A 23,883-nucleotide genomic window follows, 5' to 3' on the forward strand; every position below is an offset into this window, starting at 1 on the left:
CCCGGAATCGGACACGCCCGGGGGCCCCACTCTGCAGGTAGAGGCGGTGTGGCCCGTTCCAGTTGCCATAGACTATGTCCACCCGGCCATCGCGGTTGAAGTCAGCCAGCGCCACACCACGTCCGTGCTGGTAAGGGTCATCCAGCCCTGGGGAGCCACAAGGGGATGGGGGGAGACGGGACCCCCTCCCTGCCTCCGTCTCCCCGGGATGCCTCCTGGGGTGTGCCCCACAGCCCCCAGACAGGTCCTCGCTGCACAGGGCTGCATCCCTGCGCCAATGTATGCCCTGGTGCACCTCAGCCACCCCCGGTGGTCAGCAGGGCGCCAGGTCCCCAGGACTGTCCCTCCACCCTGCACTCAACCAGCCCATGCAGGCAGGGGCAGGCAGAGCCAGCCCTGCCCTGAGGTCCCCAACACCTGGGTGCTCCCCCCCAGCTCCCCCTACTCACCCACAGCAGCCGCCACGTCCTGGTACGTCCCGTTGCCCAAGTTGTGGAAGAGGAAATTGGGGCTATTCTCATTACCGCAGAATATGTCAGAGGCGCTGTCGCTCAGGATGGGGCCCACAGCAACCCCACGGCCCCCTGGGGACAGCAGCCCAAGGGTGAGGGGAGAGCTGGCACCCTGCCCCAGGGGAGTTCGTGCCCCCCATGCCCCTTGGTGCTGCCCACCCGGTGCTCCCAGGACCCCCAGTGTCCCCTCCTCACCCACCTCCTGCCTTCAATCCCTCTCATCAGGAGCTAATTGGACCTGGCAGCCACTTATGTCACTCCCAACCCTAATCACTGCCATCGCCATGGTGACAACACTCCTAATTAGTGACAATTTACTGCTGGGGAGACAGGGCACAGCAGCGGTCCCCACAGTGGTGGGGCAGCATGCGGCGCAGGCTGGCACACTCCCAGCTGTCCTGCTTGTGTGCCCACGTCCCTGTGCCACGCTGCCTGCCCTACAGATGCTGTGGGCTCCGGAGGGATCAGCCCAAGTGACGGTGGGCACGGGGGTCCTGCCAGGTGGGCATCTCATGGCCCTGGTCCCTTCCACAGGCCGTGGGGCTGCCACTAGATGGGGCAGTCAGGCAGCCTAATGCGTGGCACGGGCCACTGACTCCACTGCCCTGCCTGCAACGGGCACTGCCCTGCCTGCAATGGGGTCCCATGCTCGTCATGCCCAGCAGTGCCCTGTCCCCTCTGCGGGGCTGCAGCAGCCGGGTACCTGTGTACTTGTTGACGCCAGCCTGGGCGGCCACATCCACCAGCACCACGACGCCGCGGGCAGGGTCACTGGCAGCCACGTCCATCTCGATCAGGGCATGGGGGCCCACGTTGCCACTGGCGTAGTTGGCGATGTAGATGGAGTACCTGCCGGAGCCCTGCGGCCGGCGGCACCTCCTCAGCACCCACCCGTCCAAAACTCATCTCCACGGGGACTACAGGATCCCTGCCGGGGGCTGGATGCTCTCATGGCTCCATGGGACCAGGCACCGCTACTATGTGCTGAGTAAGAGCTCTGCAAAGCCCATGGTGAAAAGCACCCCGGGAGCGGGGACATGTCCCATTGCCTCCAGGAGCTCTGTGGTCCCCAGGCTCACGGTGCCAGCACAGGGCACCCTGCCCCCCTAGCATTCCCAGTGTGCCAGGTCCCCCCCATCCCCACCCCCCCTCCTTGTCCCGTGCAGCAGCTGGACCCTGATTTAGTGATAATCGTTTGGAAACAAACCGCTGGAGGAGGAGGAAGAAGAAAGAGCAGGTGACAGGAACATAAATCACCTCGACAGGCACGTTTATCAGCTGGCGGCAACCGTGTGGACAGGCGCCCACAGTCCCCATGGCTGGGGGGGCTGCCAGCCCTGACAGTCACAGGCTGCTGGGGGGCACCCCTGGCCCCAGCGCGGGGTGCGATAGGGCTGGTGCCCAGGCGAGGGGAGAGGTCCCCTGGGACTCCACAGCAGAGGGCTGGAGGGGCACAGGGGGTGGGAAGGGAGCGGAGATGCCCCCTGCCCACCGTGTCCTGCCTGCTCACCTTCCGGTCCACGCAGGCAACAGAGCGCCCGGCAAAGCGGCTAGCCACATCCCGGTTCACCTCGTCGCTCAGGAGGTCCTCCCAGCGCCCGTTGCGGAGCTTGAAGAGCTTGTCCGTGTAGGTGGCCATGCCTGGTGGGGGGCACGGGTCAGGGGGCTGCAGCGTCCCGCCTCCTCCTGAGGAGGGTGCCCTGCGGCAAGGGGAGGCTGTGGAAGAGGTACCCTTTTCCCCCGAGCAGCCCAAACCTCTGCTCTGTCCCCCACAGCCCCCAGCAGCACCACGGGGCCGGGCCACCGCTGCAAGAGACCCAGTGACCCTTAAGGGCCACCAGGAGACACGCAGAAGAATCAACTCATTAAGGTAAAATGTGTCCCAATGGGGCGCAGCCCTGTAGATCATCCCCGGGAAGGGTAAAAAAAAAAAAAAAAAAAAATCTCGATTCGGTGCCAGGCACAGGCAGCGAGCCGCACTGGCCGTTACAGTGCCGATGGCAGTGCCTGATTTAGGGACAGGTGAGCCGGCAGCCACCACCAGCCCGGGTAATTAGGAGCATCAGGAAGATAGATCTGCTGCCTGGAGGTCAGGGCTGTGGGACAGGGACATGGGGCAGAGCTGAGCTGGAGTACCGACCCAGGGAGCTCTGGGGATGCCTGGTGCTGGGCTGGGGCACATGAGTCTCCTCCCCACGACAGACATCCCGGGAGCTGGGACAGCACCGGCAGGGCAGGATGAGACCTGGCTTGGTCCAGCGGGCACAGGGGAGCCGTGGCACAGGGGCACAGCTGCCGCAGGGCACAGCTGGGATTTGCAGTGCAGGGTCCCTGTGGCGGGGCAGCCCTGGGGATGGTGGGGAAGCTGCCGTCCCGCTCGGGGTGCCGCTGGGAGGGTGGTGGGCAGCTGGAAGTGCTGACTCGGCGGCTGGCTGGGCTTGGCGTCCCGCCCGCGCTGCCATCAATCAATGGAGCCACTCAACTGAGAAATTAACTCCAGCCCGCACACATCCCTCACGCGCCAAAGGTCACGGGCGGCCGTGCCGGGAGCTCCCCCCACGCCCGGGGCGCGGTTGCCCACGGGGCTCACCAGAGAAGGCGTTGTTGGTGTTGAGGAAGTAGATCTCCTCGCGGCCATCCCCGTCGATGTCGCAGGCCGTCACGCCGATGGCGTTGCCCTGCCGGTCCCGCAGTGCGTAGTATGGGGAGTTCCGCTCGTCCTCTGCCACGTTCACCAGCCGCCCCCGTGCCTTGTCGTACTTGAGCACCAGGTTGGGGCCATTGTACCTGCAGGTGCGAGCAGGGGTGATGGTTCCCCGAGGCTTGGGGACAGGATGAAAGCCCCTGTCTCATCCCTGGGGGGACACCGGGTGCAACACCAGGGTTTCTGCATGATGGGCACAGCAGAGACCTGCATGGTCCATGGAGGCCAAGGACCCTGGGCTGCCCTCAGCACCCAAATGTGGGGCTGGCTCCTGGCTGCCGATGGCGAGGGCTCAGCCTGGACCTGTTCCAGCACGTCAGGCATCCCGTGTCTACCTGGCCTGGGTACCCCAGGGCAATGCCAGGGCAGGGGCTGGGTGGCCAGCATGGCAGGATGGGGCACGGGTCCCTACTTGCAGCCCTTTCCTGGGGCAGGGAAAGCAGCACGCAAGGCAAATCCTCTTGGCACGCTGCACCCCACAGGATCCCCGCCCGCTCCTGCCCTGGGCACCAGTAAACAAGTTATACAACGGGCACCGTGGCCACTTACAAAACCGCAGCTGGCTGCTTGGCTCAGCCTGGCTGGGCACGGTGTCCTGGGCCACTCTGGGGGTCCCCAGTGCTGCCCGTGGTTTGCTGCCCCAGGGTGATGCTCAGAGTGGTGGCAGGACTGGATTCTGCCTGCCACCGTGGTGCCCTGGCTCCCGCAGCCCCCCTGCCCACATAGGCTCTGTGGGGGTGAGAGGTCTCCTCCAAGTGAGCACACCTGCGTGTGCAAGCCTCCCTCAGGGGTGAGCATGGTGGTGCATCCACTGACACGCTGCGCCCGCAGCTCACAGCCGTGCCAGCACACGCACACAGAGCCCGCACTTTGGTCCCCCCTGTCCCCGGCCAGGGCCAGACCTGCTGGCAGCAGCTGCTCTGTGTCCAGCCCTGCTCGGGCACGCACAGCTCCCTGCCTCCCCGGCTCCTGCCAGCCCTTCCGAGCCATCACTCCAATAAAGGGCTATAAAAAAACCTCCAGCCAATTAACCGAATCTCCGGAGAGCGCTGAGTCCTGTCAGCGGAGCTGAGCCAGCTTGGGGACATGCTGGCTCTGCACTGCGGGGTGGACCCCAGCTGCTGGGCAGCTGCCACTGCCCTGTAGAGGGGAGACCTGGCCCCGGGGGCCAGGATAGGGGCACCCATGTGGTCTCATGCAGGCGCCCAGCTGGCATCAACACCCTATGTGGGTGCACACGCACACACGAGTGGGTGCATGCAGACCCCCATCCCACCGCCCTTGTGCACAATCCCTCAGCTGGCCACATGCCCACGAAGGAGCGAGGAGCTCCTGGCCCTGCAGGGCCACCAGGTCCCGCTGTCACCCAGGTGCTGGGTGCACCACTCACCCTGCTACCACGATCTCGAAGTCACCATCGGCATCCAGGTCGGTGACGGCCACGCCATAGTTGAGCTGCGTGGGGTTACTGTCGTAGTCGGGCGGGAGGAGGCGGTGGGTGACGGCTGCGAACATGGGCTCGCTGCGCTGAGAGCCCTCGCTGAGCCACGCCAGGGACAGCAGGCACAGTGCCAGCATCCTGGGCACCTGGGAGAGACCTGCAGCCCATCAGCTCCAGGAGGAGGCCCTGCTCCACAGTGCCCAAGCATCCCCACTGCCCTTGCATGAGAGACAGTCTCTTTCCACCCCTTGTCACCCTTCCCAGCCTGTGCCACCCCACCAGCCCCTTGACCCTTGGGCACTGCCACAGCTCTGGCATCCCCACGCACGGACCCTCCTGGGTGCAGCTCACCCTTGGGGCTTCCTCGGGACAAGACCGTACTCCAGTGAGCTGGGAGCCAGGGCTGAACAGGAGCAGGACCTTGGGAGCCCATCCCATGGGAGGGACTGTGGAGGCAGTAGGAGGGCTGCAGGGTGCTGACGAAGCTGGGCTCAGCCCCAGCTCACCCTGCCCCAAGTGGCCGCTGGCACCCAAGATCCTTGCAAGTCACGATGCCAATCACTGCTCCCTTGGCAGGGCCAGAGGAAGCAGGCAGTCACCAGGCTGGGGAGCTTTTCCCCTGTCCAGCTGGTCTTCCAGAGCTAGGGAAGGCCTCGGGGAGAACATGGGGATAATCTGCCAGGTGACTGCTGTGTGCCTCAGCTTCCCCACCGTGCTTGCACTGTTATTCCCAGGGCCTCTGCAGGGTGAGCTCCTCCCAGGCTGGTCGGGGAAGGTTTCTGCACAGGGATGCGGCCGCAGGAAGGAGATGCTGGGAGGAATGGGAGGAGAGGCTCAATTAACCTGGACCGCGGGGGACGGTGTCTGCCAGCACTGCTGGCAAGGCTGCGGAGATTTTGGAGCTGGCTCTGACCTGGCTGTAGCACAGGTGATGAGCAAGGTGGCACTCAGGATGGCCAGCCCTCACCCCAGGCCAGGCAATCCCCTCCAGAGGGGAAGAGCCCAGCAGCGAGCTGTGCATCCCCAGGCTGTGGGCATGAACCGATGTGCCAGTGCTCCGGCTGGGAGCAAAACCAGCCTGTCCCACTCTTGCAGACTGGAGGGATGGCTGGGGCACCTGGCCACCAAGGTGGGGGACACTGCTCCATGTGACTGTGCCATCCCCCTGGGCAGGGCTGCCCCCCAAGCAAGGAACACCCCCCCAGCACTGACAGGGGGACAGGGGTGAATGGCCCCGCTGCCAGCTGGTCCCCATGCCGTGGACCCTGCCAGCGAGCAAAGGAAGCTGTGGCAGCTGTGTGGTGCCACATGTGCCTGGCTTGGAGAGGGGAAGGTGCCCGAGGCTTAGATCCTGGCAGACCCACCAGGCTGCAGGGAACAGCCTGCTGCTGCCTCCCCTGGGGATGGGAATGGTCCCAAGGGTCTTTGAGGGGCCAGGATTCCCCTGCCACAACTAAATAGCTTCCAGGCCCACCTGGCTGGGTGGGAAGGGGCTGTCCTCCAGCTGCAGAGGAAACCTTGAGCCCCACCGCCCAGCACATTCAGAGCCCTGCATCCCACTGCACTGGTCCTGCTCCCCTTCCCTCTCCAATCCCATCCGTTCCCCAGGCCCAGCTGCAAGGGTGGATGTGTGTGTCCGTCCCCAGCTCTACTCTGTGCTGCTCCCATTCCCTCCCTGGCATGACCCACATCCTCCCACAGACCCAGGCACCGTGCTCTCCACCACCTGGCCAGACTTAGGGCACCGGGCCCATCACCCTGCTGTCCTGTCTGGAGCAGCTCTCCAGGGGCAGGAACCTGGGCCTTTCCCTGCTGCAGGTGCCCCATGCAAGGCACATGTGATGGGGATGGGGTTTCATTGGGTTGCACAGGGATGGGACAGTCCCTGGGTGTCACTCTGCAGTGCCAGGCAGTGAGGGAGGGGGAGCCTTTGCCACAGCCCCACGCTGGACTCACTGAAGCAAGCATAGGGGAGAAACACCCACATGTGGACATATGGGTGCTGGGCTGCCATGTGAGCCCCCTGCCGATGCAGAGCGGTGCCCCCTCACCCCCGGCCACAGCCAGGCGATGGGTGCCTGTCCCCAGGCCACTGGCAGGGCTCTCCCTGCTCTGCCTCCCTCCCAGCTCCTGCTCCCTGCAGCTTGGCCCATTCCCCAGGTACCACCCTGCCCCAACCAGCTGCAGCCGAAATCCCTCCAGGCTGGATGGAGCCTTTCCAGGAGGAAACAATGTTCCTGATTGGAGACAAAAGGCTTTTCCCAGCAGATCCGGTGCTTGGTGCCATGGGGAAGGGATGCACAGCCTGGAGCCAGGCCATTTTGGGAAGGGGGAGGAAGAGATGCCCAGGCTCTGCATGGCAGATGGGAAAGGCCTCGTGGTTCCCCGCATGCTGCTGATAGCAGCGAGGCCCTGGCATGAAGCTCCACCTGAGGTTTGAGGCTATGGGGTCCTGCCTGTATGCAGAGCAGAGCTCAGCCTGTCTTGTCCCAGCAGAGCCACATCCTGGCTTGTGTTGTGGCATCTGGTGGCAAGGTGATCCCAGGAGCTGTGGTCACCCCAGGGTGCCTGCTCAACATGGCTAAGCCTAGTGACATGAAGCCAAGGTGACAGGCAGGGGTAGAGGCAGCAGGAGGATGGGAGCAAGGCAGGGGGTGCCACGGGCACCCACGCAGGGTGCAGCCAGGCAGCACAGGGACAGGGTGCTGGCCCCATGGCAGGAATGCAGCATGTAGGGCTCATCTGTCCCCACACATGGCTGTGGCTGGCAGTGCCCTGTGGGGAGGGTGGGATGGGACTGGGAAGGGAGCCATGGGGCAGGCAGGGGGTTGTGCCCCGGACCCCTCACCACAGGTGGAGAGATGCTGTCCCCAGGGCTCCCCATGTACCCACATGCACAGCCCCAGCCCCTGGCCCACACCATGGGGAGGATGGAAGCTGGCTCTCTTTGCGGCCACCCCGTCCCGCATGCCACCGTGACATTGCTGCCCACCACACCACGCACCCCAGTGACGTCATACTCCACCACTGCAGCAACATCCCATCCCGGGCCGCAGCCATCTCCAGCACCGCTATGACATTGCACGACATCGCGCAGCAGGGGCCTCATCACACCCCAAAGGCACCCCAGAGCACTGACAACATGGTGACATCTCAGCACCCCATGACATCATGCTGCATGGGCCCCAGTAACATCTATTCCCTTTCCTGCCATTCCCAGGCTGCCACAGCTGCACCCACCAGGGCAGAGGACAGGCGGGAGACGTCCCACAGACCCAGCAGCCCCTCTCCCGCAGCAGCTGAGCTACCCAGGGATGCCAGTGCCCCCTCCACAGCACCTCAGCCTCAAACAGCCCAGCCCCTGCAGTGCCTCTGCTCCGGCCAAAGCCCGTGAGCCCCGGTCCCGCTGCCCCCGTTGCTCACTGCTGCCATGGGCTCAGCGCTACTCCCTCCCACACCCCTCTCACAGACCCTGGCCTGTGCATGCATCCCATCACAGATGCTTATGATGGGCCCAAAGCCTCCAGCTGCCAGCTGGCCCATCCCTGTCCCCTCCCATGCAGGACTCCTCAGCACCGGACCTGGCACGCTGGGGCTCAGCCAGCAGCAGCTAATGCAGTGTGGAGATGAGCAGTCACCTTAGCCTCCGAGCTCAGCCCAAAGGGATACCAGTTCCTTGGGGGGCTCAGACCCACCAGCACACAGCCAGCCCCTTCCCACACAGGCAGATGCACAGCTGGATACCTCTCCCCACAGCCCCCAGCCCCTCCACGGGCTCAGCCACGACCATGCACAAGTGCCCCTAGAAAGAGGAGCTGTCCCTTGCTTCTCACCACCCTGATGCCCCTGCCAGCGCTCCCCCAGTCCCAGCCCACACCCCCATCACCGCTCCATCCTCCTGAGCCCGGTCCCCCCCCAGCCCAGCATCCTTCCATCGCCATCCCCGTCCCCGTCCCCCCCTTCCTTCCCCTTCCTCCCGCCTTGCCACCCCGCATCCTCTCCAACCTGCGGGGGCAGGTCTGCGTGCCCGCGGTCCCGCTCCGCCCGCCACCAACTTCTCTCCGGGCCGGTGACCGTGCCGGAGTTGAAAGCCACCCCTTCCCCGACCCGGACTCCCCGGCAAACTTCACGGAGCAGCAAACCATCCCCTACTCACGGGCCAGGGGGGCTGCCCGCCGCCCCCGCGGCGGCGGGAGCGCATCCCGCAGCGCCCGCCTCACCGCCCGCCGCACCGCACCGCACCGCACCGCCCGGCTCCGGCTCCGGCTCCCGCTCCGCCGCTCCCGGCTTCCGACGGGGCCGGCCCGGCCGAGCGGCGGCTTATGTAGGGCCGGGCGGCGGCGGCAGCGCCAATGAGCGGGGTGAGGGGCGCCGCTGCCAATGGAGAGCGCGGAGGTGGGGCTGCGCCGCGCTGATTTACTGCCCCCATGGCAGCGGCAGCGCCGGGCGGGATGCTGCGGGGGGACCCGCCGGGGAGCACGGCCCCGGGCACCGAGCACGCCGGGGCTGGAAGTCGGGGGGGGGGCGGCTCCGGGATGAGCGGGGAGTCGCTTGCCGGGCAGCCGGAGCCGCGGCGGGGGAGCTGGCTGGCCGCGGGGGGCTCTCGGCTCGCAGGAGAGGGGTTGCACCCCCGCGGTCGCCCCGTGGGTGCTGGGGGTGGGTGGCGCTCGGGGCACGGCTAGGCGCGGCTCCCCGCCTGCTGCAAGGGCAGCTGGGGCGACGGGGCGAGCAGAGCGAGGGATCTGCCCCGGCCTGGGTGCAGTGCGGGTTTGCCCCACAGAGCAGTGCAGCTGCAGGCACGGGAGGGGGAAAGGGAGCGGAGCTGGGCAGCCCCCGTAGTGCAACACCCGGCCACACCCCGAGGGCTCAGCACCCTCCCTGTGCCACCACCCTGCGGGTCACCCGCCTCCCTCTGCAGGGACCCCAGGAGTCGCTGTGCCCTGGCAGCCGGTCCGAACTGCGAGAAAGGCCCCATCTCAGGCCACGCAAGGCACCGGCTTGCCCAAAATCTTGTAGCCAGTGGATGCCCGAGGCAGGATCACACTTAGCCCGCAAGCCTGCCTTCCCTGACACATCTTTCTCCCGTGTGGCCGCTGCAGGGCTGGGCACAGAGCTCTCTGTGGCAGGGACTGGGACAGCACTGGCAGTGCACAAGGCTACTGGGTCACCCCAGTGCAGCACGTTTGCAGGTGCCCCAGCATGGAGCCTGGGGCTGCGGCCACCAGGAGAGACAGCAGGAGACACCAGGAGAGACATGCTGGGAGACAGCAGGAGCTGCAGTAGCCCACGCCGTTCAGGCTGCTTTGAGTGGCTAATCACCTGCCCTGCTAAAACCCTTATTTCTCATTCAAACGTGTCTGGCTACAGCTTCTGCCTGTTGCTCCCGGTTCTTCTCTCCCTGCTGGATTCAAGAGCTCTCCAGTCACAGTGTTTGTCTCCCATGAAGGTGCCTCCACGTGGCCATCAAGTACCCCTTGATTTCATTTCTGATGACCCCTTCTCACAGGGTGCCTGGCTGAGCACCGGGCTTGCTGTGCGGCTGCCTGCTGCAGGGTCCCCACAGCCAGCACGATGGTGTCCAGGCATGGGGAACCCGCTGTGCGGCACTGCCGTGGGGCAGGAACCACCCCTGCTCTCTGCATTTGCCACGGGGAGGCTGGGATGCCGAGCAAACCCACCAGGACCGGAAGGCTGGCGTGACTGTCACATGTGTGCAATGCTGCGCTCACGTGTCCTCATGCACCCCAGAGCTGCGGGTGCACTCTGTCTGCCAGTGGCCCACAGCCCCAGTGCCTGGCTGCAGCCTTGCACGCGCGTGTGCGCTCAGGGCAAGCACCCCCTCTGCTGAGTCGTTAGCTCATCCCAGATTTAGTAACCACCTGGGTAATTATTAGCACAAACTCTGCAAGCTGGCTCCCAACGCCCTCCCTGTGACTGGCAGGTACAGAACACAAACGCCGGCAGGAAGCCAGCTCGAGCATGCCGAGACTGCGAATGGTCCTGGGCACACCGGCTCCCCGGGTGTGCCCAGGGAGGCTCGGCCCAGGGAGGCTCGGCCCTGGCCCTGAGTGCGTGCACACCCACGCGCAGACGCAGGCAGGCCTGCCGGCACGCCAGCACACTGCGCATGTGCACCTGTACATGCGTGTGTGCGCATAGGTGTGCATGCATGATGTGCACAGCTGGACATGCAGCGTGGTGTGCACACGCGCAGCTCTGCAGGTGCACATGCCCTGTCAGCAGGGATGTGCTCACACCATGACACCCTGTGGGTACACGCACACTACGTGCATGTGGGACACATGTGCTGAGAGGGCCTTGCACGCTGCAGCCCCCAGCCCATGCTACTGGCACGCAGCGGGGTGATTTTCCACTTGTGGGGCTGCAAGGCGCTCCCCAATACCCGCTGTTGGAGCCCCTCAGTGTCTTTCCCATGGATGCTGCCACCCCGCCGGGCTGGGACGTTTCTCTGGGGGATGAGAGCAGCCAGCAGGCACCTTAGCGTAACAACTGCTGTGGCCGTAAGCCACAGCCCTGCATCAGTTCCTGTGCCCCGTGCTGGCCCAGCCTGGCCCAGCCATCTCCATCCCACCCCTCTGCTCGCACCCACACGGGGGGCACGGTGAGGCAAGCACCCCGGCGTGGGACACGGGTCTTTGCAAGGAGCTGCGGAGGGGAGCACAGAGCATCAGTGAAACGAGCTGGGATGTATGCGGGGACGTTCACGGGGCGGTGAGGCAGGGCTCGGGCACCGGGGCGTGGACAGCCTGGCTGTGCGGCACACGGGGGGATGCGCAGGGGATGGTGGTGGCGGCGGTGGGGACAATGCACAGGAAATTAGAGCGAGCGGCAGCCAGATACGCTGCAGGGGGAAGGGAACTGCTGCGCTCCACCGAGGGCTGCGTGCAGGCAAGGGGAGGCTCTTCTGCTGAGCTGGGGCCAGCGTGAGCACCAGCCACCTCCTCGCACACCTGGGGTGCCCCTTTGCCATCCCCAGGGCAGGGGTGTCCCGGCTTTCCCTGGCCCTTGTTCCTGGGGTGCTTGCCCCATCCATGCCGACTCAGCCCCCTCGGAGTGGGGACCCTGTTGCAGCTGGCAGCCCTGACACCCTGTGTCCCTGTGCCTGGTGGCTCATCTGCCACCCCAAGATCTCCCTGGGTAGAAGGGAGCAGGGTGCTGGGGACCAGTCTGCCCCTTGCTTGCATTGCAATGGGCGGAGGGGTGGCACAGGTCTATTAGCTGGCAGTGCCAAGTGCTCCAGGCAGCCAGGGTGAGCCTGTGGTGTGGCAGTGCCAGGTGACCCCCATGGCCCTTGCAAGGACAGCACTGCTCTGAGAGCTGGGGGACCCTCAGCAGGGCAGGAATCTGCCCAGGATCAGCTGGATTCATGGAGCACCCAGTCTGTCCCCTCCAGCAAATTCCAGATGGTGCAACACAAACGGGGTGCAGGTGAGCAGAGCAGCGCTGACTCAAGGCATTAACCTCCACGATACTTCACTGGGGCTGTCGTTCCTCTTTCTAGAGCATCGTGAAGGCTGAGACACCTGCACACAGCCTGGCGGGTGCACAGCACGCACACACACTGTCAGCACACTCACATGCACCTACATGCACACATGCAACAGTCTGTGTGCAGCCGCCCCGTCTGCACATACTCTCTGTGCACACACATGGTGTGTGAGCCCTCAGTGCGCTGCCCAAATGTGCCCACAGCCCACGCACACACACACACCTGCACTCACACGTGCATGCAGCGATGTGCACGCACCCCACCGTGCACACTGCCCTGTGCACTGCTGCTCGCTGCACCCACCAGCACAGCCAGGTGGGCTGCACCAGCCACCCTTGCTGCTTTTTGGTGCTAGAAGAGGGCACATATTGTCGCTGCAGCACGCTGCGGGATCCCTCAGCCACCGAGCCGACCCCAGCTCCTGCCTGGCACTGCTTCCTTCTCTGGAGGGGCTGTGCTGGGACCTCCCTGCTCTGAGGGTCTAATTTCCACCCTAAATGTATTCATGGATAATTTATCCCCAGTCATTGCTGTGCTAACATTGTCTTTTAGCTGAAATAGCTCTTCTCCTCCCTGGCGTTTACCCCGCTGATGTATTTATAGTGAGCACTCCGTTCCCCTGCAGCCTGCGCTGTGCTGGGCACGAGCCGCTGTCCTCCCATCACAGGTCTCCTGGGCTCTGCCTCCCCTGGCAGCCCCGCGATGCCTCTGCTTCTCTCCCAGGCTGGCTCCAGCACAGGCAGGTCCCCCAGGGCCCATGCAGGAACGCAAGCAAGTCCCCAGCCCTGCCAGAAATGCCTCTCCTGGTATGTCCTAGGATTGCTTTTGCCTCTCCCACGACTGCATGCCTGTCGTGCAGTGACTCGCAGCAATGGACTCCTACACTCAGCCAGCTACTTGCTCAGTCCCTCTTCTCCCTGTTGTCCCCTCCCATCACTGTCCCGCAGCGTCTGACCTCCTGCCTTGCCTGTGGACCCCTGCCCGCTCTGGTCCTGCACCCTGGGCCAGCCTGCTGCTCCTCGGTGCCTGGACACCTCCCAGCCCAGGGGGCTCTTTGTGCTGAGGCTGGCACTGACCTGGGGACTGCCACCCATCCCAGCAGCTCCCCATGAGCTGCTGCCTCCCAGCACCCTTCCCTGGTCCCCTCCTCCTGCAAGCGAGGTCCCTCTCAGGTGCTTGCTGGGCACGGGACCCCCTGGCAAGGTGTTATCACAGATGCCAGGTCAACTCCGAGGTGTGTTTTATCTTGTCTTCCAGTCCCCTTCATCACGGGCTTACTGCGCCCTCAGCAGCAGCCGGGCGTGAAGGCTGGACCCCGGGCGCTGCCCAGCCAGGGGGGCCCCAGGGGTGCCCAGTCCCTGCCCTGGGACCCCCGGCCCCGTGGCTCTCTCCCACCCCAGGCCCTGGCTCTGCACAGCCTCCCTGGTCCCTGCATGGTCCCCAGCCGCTCCTGTCACCGTGTGCAGTGCCCCCGGGTCCCTGCTTGGACTCTTCCTGTCGCCGGGACATCATTAGAAATGTTAATTATTAATTATCACTAAAAGCCCTTTTTGCTGCATTGCTGTTCTCTGCCTATCTCTCTGCCCCGTGCTGCCTGTAACCGGATCTGCCTGCGCTCGCCTCCCGTCTCGCAGTCCCTGTCCCTGCTTTCCCTCGCTACCTGCCGGGGTGAGGGAGTGAGGGCAGTCCCCCATTCCCCTGGGGGACATAGCCCCATGGGATGAGCTGGACTTGTGCCCCCTGGGATCCTGGAGCCGTGGCTGGTATGGAGATGTACCAGTGCCAGTGCTCAGCCTGGGGACTGCCCTGCCCCATGCCAGGAGAGGGGACAGGAGGCCAGAGGAGGGACCTGGCTGGTGCTGCAATGGAGCCAGGGACCATCAGCTCTTCTCGGCCAGGGACGATGGGGTCCCTCGTGAAAGGAGCACTGAGACGGGGCTCCCTGGCTGGGGGGTCTCAGCAGGGGGGATGCAGCGGGCTGTGCTCTAGCCCACCCAGGCAGCACCCCTGGCTGGGGAAGAGCAAACAGGCTGCGGGGAAACCTGGCTGCTGGCAGTCGGCTGGGGTTGGCAGGACCCATGGTCCCCAGTACACGCTCAGGGCAGCCGGCTGCTTCGGAGGAGCCGTGCAGCTGCAGGGAGGCAGGGGGATGCCCAGCCTGCCCAGCTCAGCCTCCTCTGCCAGGGCTTCTGAAAGATTTATCAGCTCCAAGTGGATCCTGCTGATGAATCAATTCAAATCACAGTCTATCGAAAGCAGCCAAGTTCCTTCCCATGGGGCAGTGGCTGTCACCCGACACGGCGGCACTGCCACGGCCAGCGCTGGGCGAGATTGGGAGCTGCTTCCAGTTGCAGCATCCCCGAGCGCTGTCTGCTGGGCAGAAACCACCTCCTGGCAGCACCTCTGCCTGCCGGAGCCGGCCACAGCGCCCTGGTACCTCCTAGGGACCATGGCAGGATGGGCCATGATGGAGCCGGCTGCAGCAGGGTGCCAATGGGGGCTACCTCGAGTCAGGATAAAAACTGGATCCTCCCCAAGAGGTCTCTCCTGCATATTCCCCCCTTCTCCCAACGAAGCCAGGCTATCCAGGTTAGCAAGCTCCCCAGCCCCGGGGCTGTCACCAGCCACCCCATGCTGCTGCACGGTCCTGCTGAGAGTGCTGGAAAGCAAGACAATAGCAGGAAGGAGACAACAGCGATAGCTCAGGGAGAGGCATTCGGGGGCAGGCTCCCAGGGAGCGCAGGGAGGAGCACCCAGGCCGCTTCTGGAGCGGTATTGATTCCTGCAGCACAAGCGCTGCCTTCTGTGCCTATTCATTGTAGATATGCAGGAAAACAGGGAGCAAGAAACCACCCCGACTACCCCCTCCACAGCCAGCCCACACTCCTAGGGGCACGGCCCCATCGCCTCCCTTCCTGCGAGCCGCCGGCAGCACCGGCGCCTGCCTGCACCGTGGGCTGCTTCCCCACATCATACAGCGCTGTCACGAGCCACCGAGTCCCCAGGTGTTTGGTGCAATAATGCAAAGCAGATCTAATCCACCCCAGCCCCGAGCTCTCCGCAGTCCCCTCCCCGCGGGCTGAGCGTGTTCCCTGGCTGGGCGTGGGGGAGAGACCCAGGGCTGCGGGTGCTCTGGGTGCCACCGACACACTGCAGCTGACGGGCAATTCCCTCCTTGCCCCTGAGTGCCTGTTGCAGCTCCCCAGGGCTTTTCTCAGCCAAAAGCACTCTGCAAGCATTTGCTCCGCAGCAATAAATCAGAGGGATGCTCACACGAGCATGGACCGGTGCTGGACTCCCCAGGACGAGGGCGCAGCAAGGCGCCCGAGGCGATGCTCGGCCCCAGAACGTGACTCATTTATTTCCCGGTGTTTCAGTGCTAAGCCCAGTGCTCACAGCTTGGGGGGTCCTGGGCCACGCTGGCGGGTCTCTGAGCTCCCTGGGTTGTCTGGCTCCTTTAGAGCCAGAGCAGAGCAAGCAGGTACTCCTCTGCACCCCACGTGTGGTCCCAGAGGGTCCCCAGGGCTGGCTGGGGGCTGACGTGGCTGCAGCAGCCTCGGTACCCCGGGACGAGGTGGTTCCCCGTCCCTGGACCATGCCTGGCTGTTGGTGTTGCCCCTGCTCACAGCCTGGCAGGGAGCTGGGGCAGCAGCCAAAACCCTTGCCCCCTCTGACACCCCCATGTGTGTGTTGAGCCAGCAAGTTCTCAGCTCCCCGAGAGACCTGGGAGTCACAGGGGGTGACAGGCTCTCTGGCGTCTGGGAGGAGGCTCCAGGGCTTGGAGGCAGGGCTGGGGGAAAAAAGGCTGCTCAGGGAGCCAGAGCAGAGCTGAGGTCACCCCGTGCTGCCTCTCCTTCCCATCCCGAGGGCCAGGGCTCAGCCCAGTGCAGGATGCTGCGCGAGCAGGAGCTGGATGCACGGCTCGCCTGCCATCAGACCCAGATCTGGGGCCGCTGACAGCTCCTTTCTCTCCCGCGCTGCTCCTTTCAGCCTGTGCCTCCCTGCGGCCCCAGCTGACGCAGCTGGAGATGAACAGACAAGGAGAGCCGGGCAGCACTCCCGGCCCGCTCTGCCGTCCCCTGGGAGGCACAGACATGGCAGCTTTAGATCAAGACTCTTCGGAAGCAAGAGCAGTCCCGGCTATCAGCAGAGAGCGGCTGGCCGGCTCCTGGCACTCGCTCCCGCTGGCTGCGTGACATGGGCAGTGGGTTTTAGGATGCTGAGGCAGCCAGGACTGGGGTGCTGGGCCCACTGAGGCTGCGCCATGGGGTGCTGCAGCTCCCACCAGTGCTGGGCTGAGTGCCTGGGGCATGGCTGGGCTGGGGGCAGATCTGGCAGCAACAGCCAACCCCCTGCTCCAGCACTGGGAGCAGTGGGAGCCCAGTGCAACCCTGCTCTGCACAGAACATCAGTCAGCCCTTGGGGCATGGGATCTCCACACCTGGGAAGACTCCTAGGACCCCTGAGACCCCCCTAGCCCAGGAGAAGTTGGGCCATGGCCAAGTAAAGCCCTGCAGCCCCACTCTGGGGCAGCTGGCCTCAGGGGCTGATGCAAGTGAGGTGCCTTTACACTGCCCCCTTGTCCTCACCCATCCGCTCTTTCCTGGGGAGCATGGGGGTGTCAGAGGTGCAATGGTCCCTGTCGCTATGGTGGCAGTCTGGAGGGTACCACGGTGTCCCTTGTGGGAGGCAGGAGCACAGACACAGCTGCTGGGGCTGGAGGGGACACGTGAGGATGTCTCCAGTGGGGGAAAGCAAGGGGGTCCTTCTGCAGCCCACACCTCGCAGCGCTCGGACCGCGCTGCTGCTGCCATGGAAACTGCTGGTGGAGCATCATCCTGCCGCACCGGCCAGGGCGACCAGGCCACCGCGGTCCCCAGCATTCCTCAGGCTCTGTCCGCGAGCACCTGGGTTGACAGAGTAGGAGAGGCTGGGTTCTCCCTGCCAGCCACTGTCCCTGGGTCACCCTGGGGCTGCGACGGGATGGGGGCACCCCTGCGTGGGACACCCAGGGTGAGGCAGGGACGGAGAGGCCGGGGAAGTGCTGGTGGGGGGTGTCTGGTGCCATTCCCAGACAAACCCAGCTCCCACGCGGCCAGGGGCTCCACGCTGCTTGGCCTCCCACAAACATAAATCATTTTCTAATTTATAACATGAATAATTGATTTTGCCTCTGTAGCTGGCGATAAATCTCCTGTGCGCACATGCATAAGAAAATAATAATAATGAAAGCGATCAGGATCTGCTGCCATTGATTACCTGCGAGAGCGACCACGGCGGTGTGCTACGGTGGGCTGGAGCAGGGGCTGCTCCCCGGGGGATGCCGTGTGACCCTGCTTGGTGTGAGCCTTCCTTGTCCTGCACGGGGCCATGCAGCTGGGATGGGATGACCCTACCCATCCATGTCTGTCTTGCCCAAGGGTTGCCCTGCCCGGCCCTCCCTTCCTGGTCCCAGGAGTGATCCCACAGGACTGCGGTGATGGAGTGCAGCTTCCTTCCCAGGGTCCTGTCTTGTTCACACCTGCACCCAAATCAAGGGAAATCAAAGGTAAAACACATTATCACTTGGGTCTACCACTCAGCACAGAAGAACCAGGTCTCTGGGGCTAATGTACCCTCTGTGCTGAGCCCCTGTGGCTGTACTGGGACCCACACTGAGCAGTCTGGAAGCTCTCTGACGCAATTCCCAAGCAGCTGCTTCCCAGGCAGCCTCATGGTGCGGGTGAGGGAGGAGTGATGCCCCATAGCGTGCACACCTCCTGCGTGTGGTGGGATGCGAGGCTGGTGCCCGGGCAGCGGGCAGCCAACGCAGTGTCTGCGGCTCCCCAGAGGCTGTGCAGCTGCTGAGGGACCGGGGACCACAGCAGCTCCCTGCCACCCTGGCAAGGTGTCACTGAGGCATTGCATGGGGCATCAGTGCATGGGGCTGTGCCAAGCATCTTATCCCCCTTCGGGTACAGCTACAGGGCTGGGACTGCTGATGCCTGAGGTCTGGGATGTCCTCGGCCCGCAGTGACAGCAAGCCCCACGCCTGCCTGCATCCCCTGGGCCGCCCCCTCTCCCCTGCCAGCCCTCGCCCTGCCTGCGAGAGAATCCAGCCCTGTTCCCCCGGGCACCCCGTCCTTCCCCCGCAGGCGCAGGCCCCGGCTCGGGAGTGCTCTGCAGCACCGGCGCTTCATTAGGAGCCGGCGGATGCGCCGGTCCCGGCTACGCTGCCCTCGCTGCCTGCGAGCGCGTGCGAGCGCCGGGGCCCCGTTCATTATCTGCTGGGCGCAGGCAGGCTGCTCCTCGCCAAACCCCAGGAAGGAAGCGGAGCAAACCTGCCCGGCGCAGACACCTTCCCCCGCCTGGGTGTCTGGGCAGCCGGCACGCCGGCCAGCCCGCAGCCCTGCGGTGGGAGCGCGGGATGTGGCCCGGGGGTGCCTGAGCCCCCGGCAATTCCCCCGGTGCCCCCGGCAGGCGGGAGCGGGGGTCTGCCGGCCCAGCCAGCACAGCCGCAGCGAGCACCGCTGCTCCCGCCTAGTGTGTGACATTAAACGGTAACGGGAAATCCACGGCAGCTTCCCGTGGGGTCACCCGGGGGCGGGAGCGGCGGTCGCTCTCCCTCCTGCAGCCCCGTGTCCATCATCCCCCCCCCAGCCACGGAGCACCCTGCCCTCGGCCCCCTTCCCCCGGCTGCTGGGTGGTGCCCGGGGGAGGAAGGGCCGCCGTGGCACCGGGGCTGCCCGTGGCGGTCCCAGCTCCGGGGATGTGCCGAGGATCAGGGCGGGGGGTGGCGGCCCAAATTCCCACGGGGTGCCGGGGCCGGGGGCTGCGGGGCTGCCCCCGCGGGGAGGAGCGGCCGCCCGGGGCGCGGGGCGGTGCGGGCGCGGGTGCCGGTGCCGCACTACAGGTCCCGGCGCTCCCCGCGGCGGGGCGGGATGGGGCGGGCCCGGCGCGGCGGAAGCGGCGGCGGCGGCGCGGAGCGGCGGGGGACCCGGCGCGGCCACTGGTAACGGCGGGGGCCCAGCAGCCCGGCCCGGCCCGGCGGGGCGCTCGGGGCGGGGGCACAGCAGCCCGGGGTGCGCGCCCTGCCCGGTCCCCAGGCTGCACACTGTGCCCCCCGCCCCGCTCTCCCCCACCCCCTGTCCCAACCGTGTTCCCCACCCCGGTGTCCCAGCCCTGACCCCCACCCCCTGTCCCAGCCCTGACCCCCACCCCCTTTCCCAATCCTGACCCCCACCCGCTGTCCCAGCCCTGACCACCACCACCCCATGTTCCAGCCCTGACCCCCACCCCATGTCACAGCCCTGACCCCTACCCCATGTCCCTGCCTTGTCCCCCACCCCGTGTCCCAGCCTCAACTCCTACCCCCTGTCCCAGCACTGACCCCCACCTTATGTCCCAGCCCTGTCCCCCACCTTATGTCCCAGCCCTGTCCCCCAGCCCCTGTCCCAGCCCTGTCCCCGACTCCGCTGGCACGCAGCCCCCGGAGCACCTGGATAACATGGCACATTGCAGACCCCATAACTCTCCCCAGCTTACTGAGTCATGGGGCGATGCTGGCAGTGACAGCCCATGAGGGCAGAGGAGTTATACGGCATCCCCAGGCGCTCGGTGCGCCAGGCTCCCATGGCTCGTAAAACACGTGCCCGGTGCTCCCAGGCACTGGATGCTGTTTTCCATGGCTGCCTGCCTGCCCTCGGTGTCCCCTCCATCCTTCACGTCACCTGTGGGGCTCTGCCTGCTGCTCGCTGTGGGGCTGTCGCAGCCCTGGGGCGGCCCATGGCACGATGCCGGTGACCGGCTTCTTCCCCTTGCACATTTTGGAGTGGTCACCCTGGCCACCTGCTTTCCGGTCTGAGCGCACCGCGGGGCTCTGGGCCTCGCTTTCCAGGCTGCTCCTGCCCACCGAGTAGCTGCTTTGGGTTATTTTACCTTCATTTTCCCAGACTGGGTCTCGCTTTGTTTCCTGCCTACATTTCTCAGATCCTTCGAATAATTTCTCTGCTCTGGCCGGTGTTTGCAACACCTCTCTGCTCAGTATCATCTGCAAATTTAATTACAATTCACTATTCAAGTGGAAGTTTGGGAGATGGTATAAAATGATACCCTGAAGTTCAGGTAAATTGTGTCTTGCTTGCCTTATCCAAAACCTTTGCCCAGCAATTCTTCCAAAGTAACTCCTGCTGGTCAAGCCAACGTCCTTCGTGCAGGAGCCCATTGCGGTGGGTGTGCAGGCTCCTTCCTCTGCCCATTATGTTCTGCGCTAGGGATGGGCACAGGATTTATCCTGCACCTGACTCCAGTTTTATTGTCCTTTCTCACACAGAAAATCAGCACCTGGTTTGCTCTGCCGGTCACCAGGGCCCTGGTTTCTTCCTGGCACCGCGTGTGTGTCAGCGGGTTAATCAGTTTGTCTCGGCACTGACCACGCCGGCCAGGTGACCGTGTCTATGTGGAGATGCTGTTTTTGCTTTTCCTGCAGCTGTTTTTGTGAGGCCTCTGCCTCATTTGCATTTTTCTGGTTAAAAACAGTAGTTTTACTCTTTTGAGTCATCTTTATTTTTGAGCCGTCATTAATTTTCTCTCCCTCCTTGTTTATTAATAGGCCTTTTCACTTTTGTGCTGATTCTGCCTGGTTATATTTGTAAAGTCCTTTGTATTCCCCTTAGCCTTCCAGCTGTTAACTGCTTCTGCTGGTTTGTTGTCCCTTTTCCTCCCTGCAGCTGTGAGGGGACACTATTGACTTACAAATCCTCCTCCTGTCTGAAACGTTCCCCTTCTCTTGTTCCAGGTATCTCCTAAGAGCATCGCAAATGAAAGGCATGATTGAAATCTCTCTTTTCTCAGCGCCTTTGACGCTTTCACCACCTCCTCGCGTAGCCAGCATTTGCTCTGGCTGCTGGAGAGCATCTTTCTCCCGGCAGCAGGGGACAGGGATGTCTTAAAGCCCGTGGGGCTGCGGACAGATGTTGGACAGGACGTGGCTATCCGCTCCTTGAAGTGCTTTGCTTTGCCTCGTGCCGGCGGCTCTGTGTTCTTGCCTTTGCTGTGTCTTTCCCTGCCAGGTATCCAGGTCCTTCCCTGGCCCCGTTGCCTGCTGTGTGAGCCGGGCGGGCTGGGCCGGAGCTCTGCTGAGAGCAGGAGAGGCGCAGGGTAGCCAAAACCTCTGACAATCCTTACCCAGGCTGCCGGGCGCTGGTGTTGTGCAGTCGGCGAGCATGCCACGGCACGTGCCTGGCATGGGATGAGCCCTGAGAGCGGCGGGTTCCCCAGTGGGGCTGTTTAGAGTCTCCTTGTACCTGCCTTTTTATTAGTCTTGTTATTATATTTATTTTTTTTCCCCTCCAAAGAGCCCAATCTGCGGCAGGCTGTAAAGAGTGACATTGCGGGTGTGCGAGCTGCATGCTGAGGCTGCGCGTGGTCCCCCAAGGCTCCCGGTCCCCTGGTGCTGCCATCCCCGTTCGCCGTCAAGGCTTTAAGGTTATCTGCTCTATCGACGGGAGTATGGATTGAGTGGAATTAGAAACCTCGAAGGCTAAAAATACAGCTCTCTGCCAGGAAATGCGGCAGCCTGCTGGGAGGGCGCTGGGTGGCACCAAAACTTTTCCGGGAACTGGCATGCTCCGTGTGAGCCCCACAGCCCAGCATCCGCGCCCAGCCCCGGGTTCCCCGAGCAGGACCGTGGCTGGCATCTCTGCCTGCAGTGGGAGAAGGTGGCAGGAGCCCTGGCTTTGCTGTCAGAGCTGCGCTGTAGGTGTCCTCACCCACCGGGCAGGGATGCAGATAACGGAGGAATTTGGCAGTGTGCTGTACAGTGTGAAGTAGGGCCTGTGAAGTGGTCAGCCCTGTCTTGCTGTTGTTCGTGGGGTCCTTCCCTGGGCAGGAGGGGGAGAGAAATCAGGGAGAAAACGCTGCCCGTCTGTGCTGCAGATGGTCGCTAGAGGAGAAACGCGGGCTGGCTCATCACCTGGGCAGCTGCTCTATGGCCTCACAAACTCATGCCACGAGCACAAGCTCCCCATGAGCAGCGTGTTCCTGGGGACGGTGCGAGGGGAGCCTGTGCCTGCGGGGAGCTCCGACTACCTCCTGGCTGATGCTCCAGCATCCCCCTGGCCATGCCAGGCTGTGTTGCGCCGGGCTGGCAGGCATTATGTGCCAGGCAGCTGGGCAGCACTCCCACTGCCACTTTTACCATGTTACCATGGCATGCCCAGCCCAGGGCTGCCTTTCCCTGCTTGGTGCCGCAATGCCGAGCTGTTTTGCTAGCCGGCTCTGAAAAGCAGGGCAGCACCCGGGGCAGCTTTTGGGGATGCGCTGCCCATCATCACCTGGCTTTGTGGGGCGAGCTCGGTCCCGGAGTCTGGAAGCGGCAGAGTTGCCCTGCCCAGCGTAGTGTGAATGAGACCCGAAGCCAGGGCCGTTGCTCTGCCTCCCGGAGCGTGAAATCGGTCGGTGCCGACGCGTGGCCGTGGCATTGATGAAGTGTGTAATAGGCTGGGGGCAGGAGCTGTGCTGCCCTGTGGGGAAAAAACAAAGTGCTGCAGCATCCTTGCCAGTGTGGGCCAGCCACCACCTTGCCGTGCTTCTCCTCAGGCTGCGGGAAGCGGCTCTTCCCTGGCAGCGTGGGGCAGGCAGAAGCAAAGCTGTGCGGGGAGAGGATGCTCCCAGCACCAGCCGTCTGGCTAATGCCGCACCATCTGCTTTGGAGGGTGAGGCAAGGTGAACGGCAAGCTTTCGAGGACCCCATAAATCCTGTGTGCAAAGGCTCTTCTTGGAGGTGACTGGGGATGCGCGTGGAGCAATGCTGCTCCTGCCTGCTCCCTGTGCTGGAAATTCTCAGGAAGCAGAGCCTGGGGGGATCAGTGATCCCCCCAAGGCATTTGGTGATGTCCCGTGGGCTGAGACTCTGGGCTTGGCTGGGAAAAGTCCTTTAGCAGAACGTGCTTCGGTGCCGTTGGAACCTCTGCGTGGTTGGAAATGGTGGTGCTGGGGGGGGCTGCACTCGGCGAGAAAATGTATAACGCCTCGGTGTTGAAAAATGAGTAATCCAGACCTTGGAGGGTTTGTAGGATACGTTCCTTTCTCACGGTCGATAAAGATAAAGGGGATCGTTCTGCCAGCAAAATTAGTGTATCAAAGAAGGGGGAAAAAAATGACAAGAGCTGCGGAGACAGAAAAATGGTTGGGGCAGCCCCAGGACGGTGCCCAGCATCACTGCGGTGCCCGTGCCTGCGCCTCATGCCGCGGAGGTGGGCAGGAGCTGCACACGGTGCTCCTGCCCACCTCCGCGGCACGAGGCGCAGGCACGGGCGCCGCGGTGATGCTGGGGAGCACTGCCCTGCCCGGGCTTGCTGGCGATTTCCAGAGAGCCGTGAGAGACCCATCCATCACGCCGAGGCAGCCGTCCGTCCATCCGTCGATCAGGAGGAGGGGATGATGCCATGTGACATGGGCAGCCCCGGCCACTTTCCAGCCGGCGGTTGGCCTCCCCTCGCCTTCCCGGCACCGCTGCTGGCTGTCGGCGAGGGGCCGCGGGGAGCGTTCGCGCCTCGGTCGGGGGCTGCGTGGAGGGGAGGCTAATGTACCGGAGGTGCCTCGGAAATGAGAGCCTTGGATGGGTTCCTGGCCCTATTGATCCGCCGGCAGTTTATGCATCCTGACATTCATAATCTCGGTCGGCGCTGATGGTCCAGATTAATGGGCCCGGGGGCTGTCCATCCGTCACTTCACA

At 64.1% G+C, this 23,883-nt stretch overlaps 1 protein-coding gene across 1 annotated transcript; it reads right to left on the reverse strand.

Annotated features, from left to right (window-relative positions):
* Position 1: 1 nt before the first annotated feature.
* CRTAC1 (cartilage acidic protein 1) lies at positions 2-8,858 on the reverse strand (the record flags this gene model as incomplete). The annotated part of the gene is made up of 7 exons (XM_050899127.1): positions 8,814-8,858; positions 4,607-4,803; positions 3,103-3,299; positions 2,023-2,153; positions 1,216-1,372; positions 450-584; positions 2-147 (listed from the first exon to the last, which is right to left on the reverse strand). Coding segments are annotated over exons 1-7 (1,008 nt in total), but the record flags the coding sequence as incomplete, so codon positions are not given.
* Between the last annotated feature and the right edge of the window lie 15,025 nt (positions 8,859-23,883).

Source organism: Gymnogyps californianus, chromosome 6 (assembly GCF_018139145.2).
Source record: "Gymnogyps californianus isolate 813 chromosome 6, ASM1813914v2, whole genome shotgun sequence".
NCBI classification, from domain to species: Eukaryota; Metazoa; Chordata; class Aves; order Accipitriformes; family Cathartidae; genus Gymnogyps; species Gymnogyps californianus.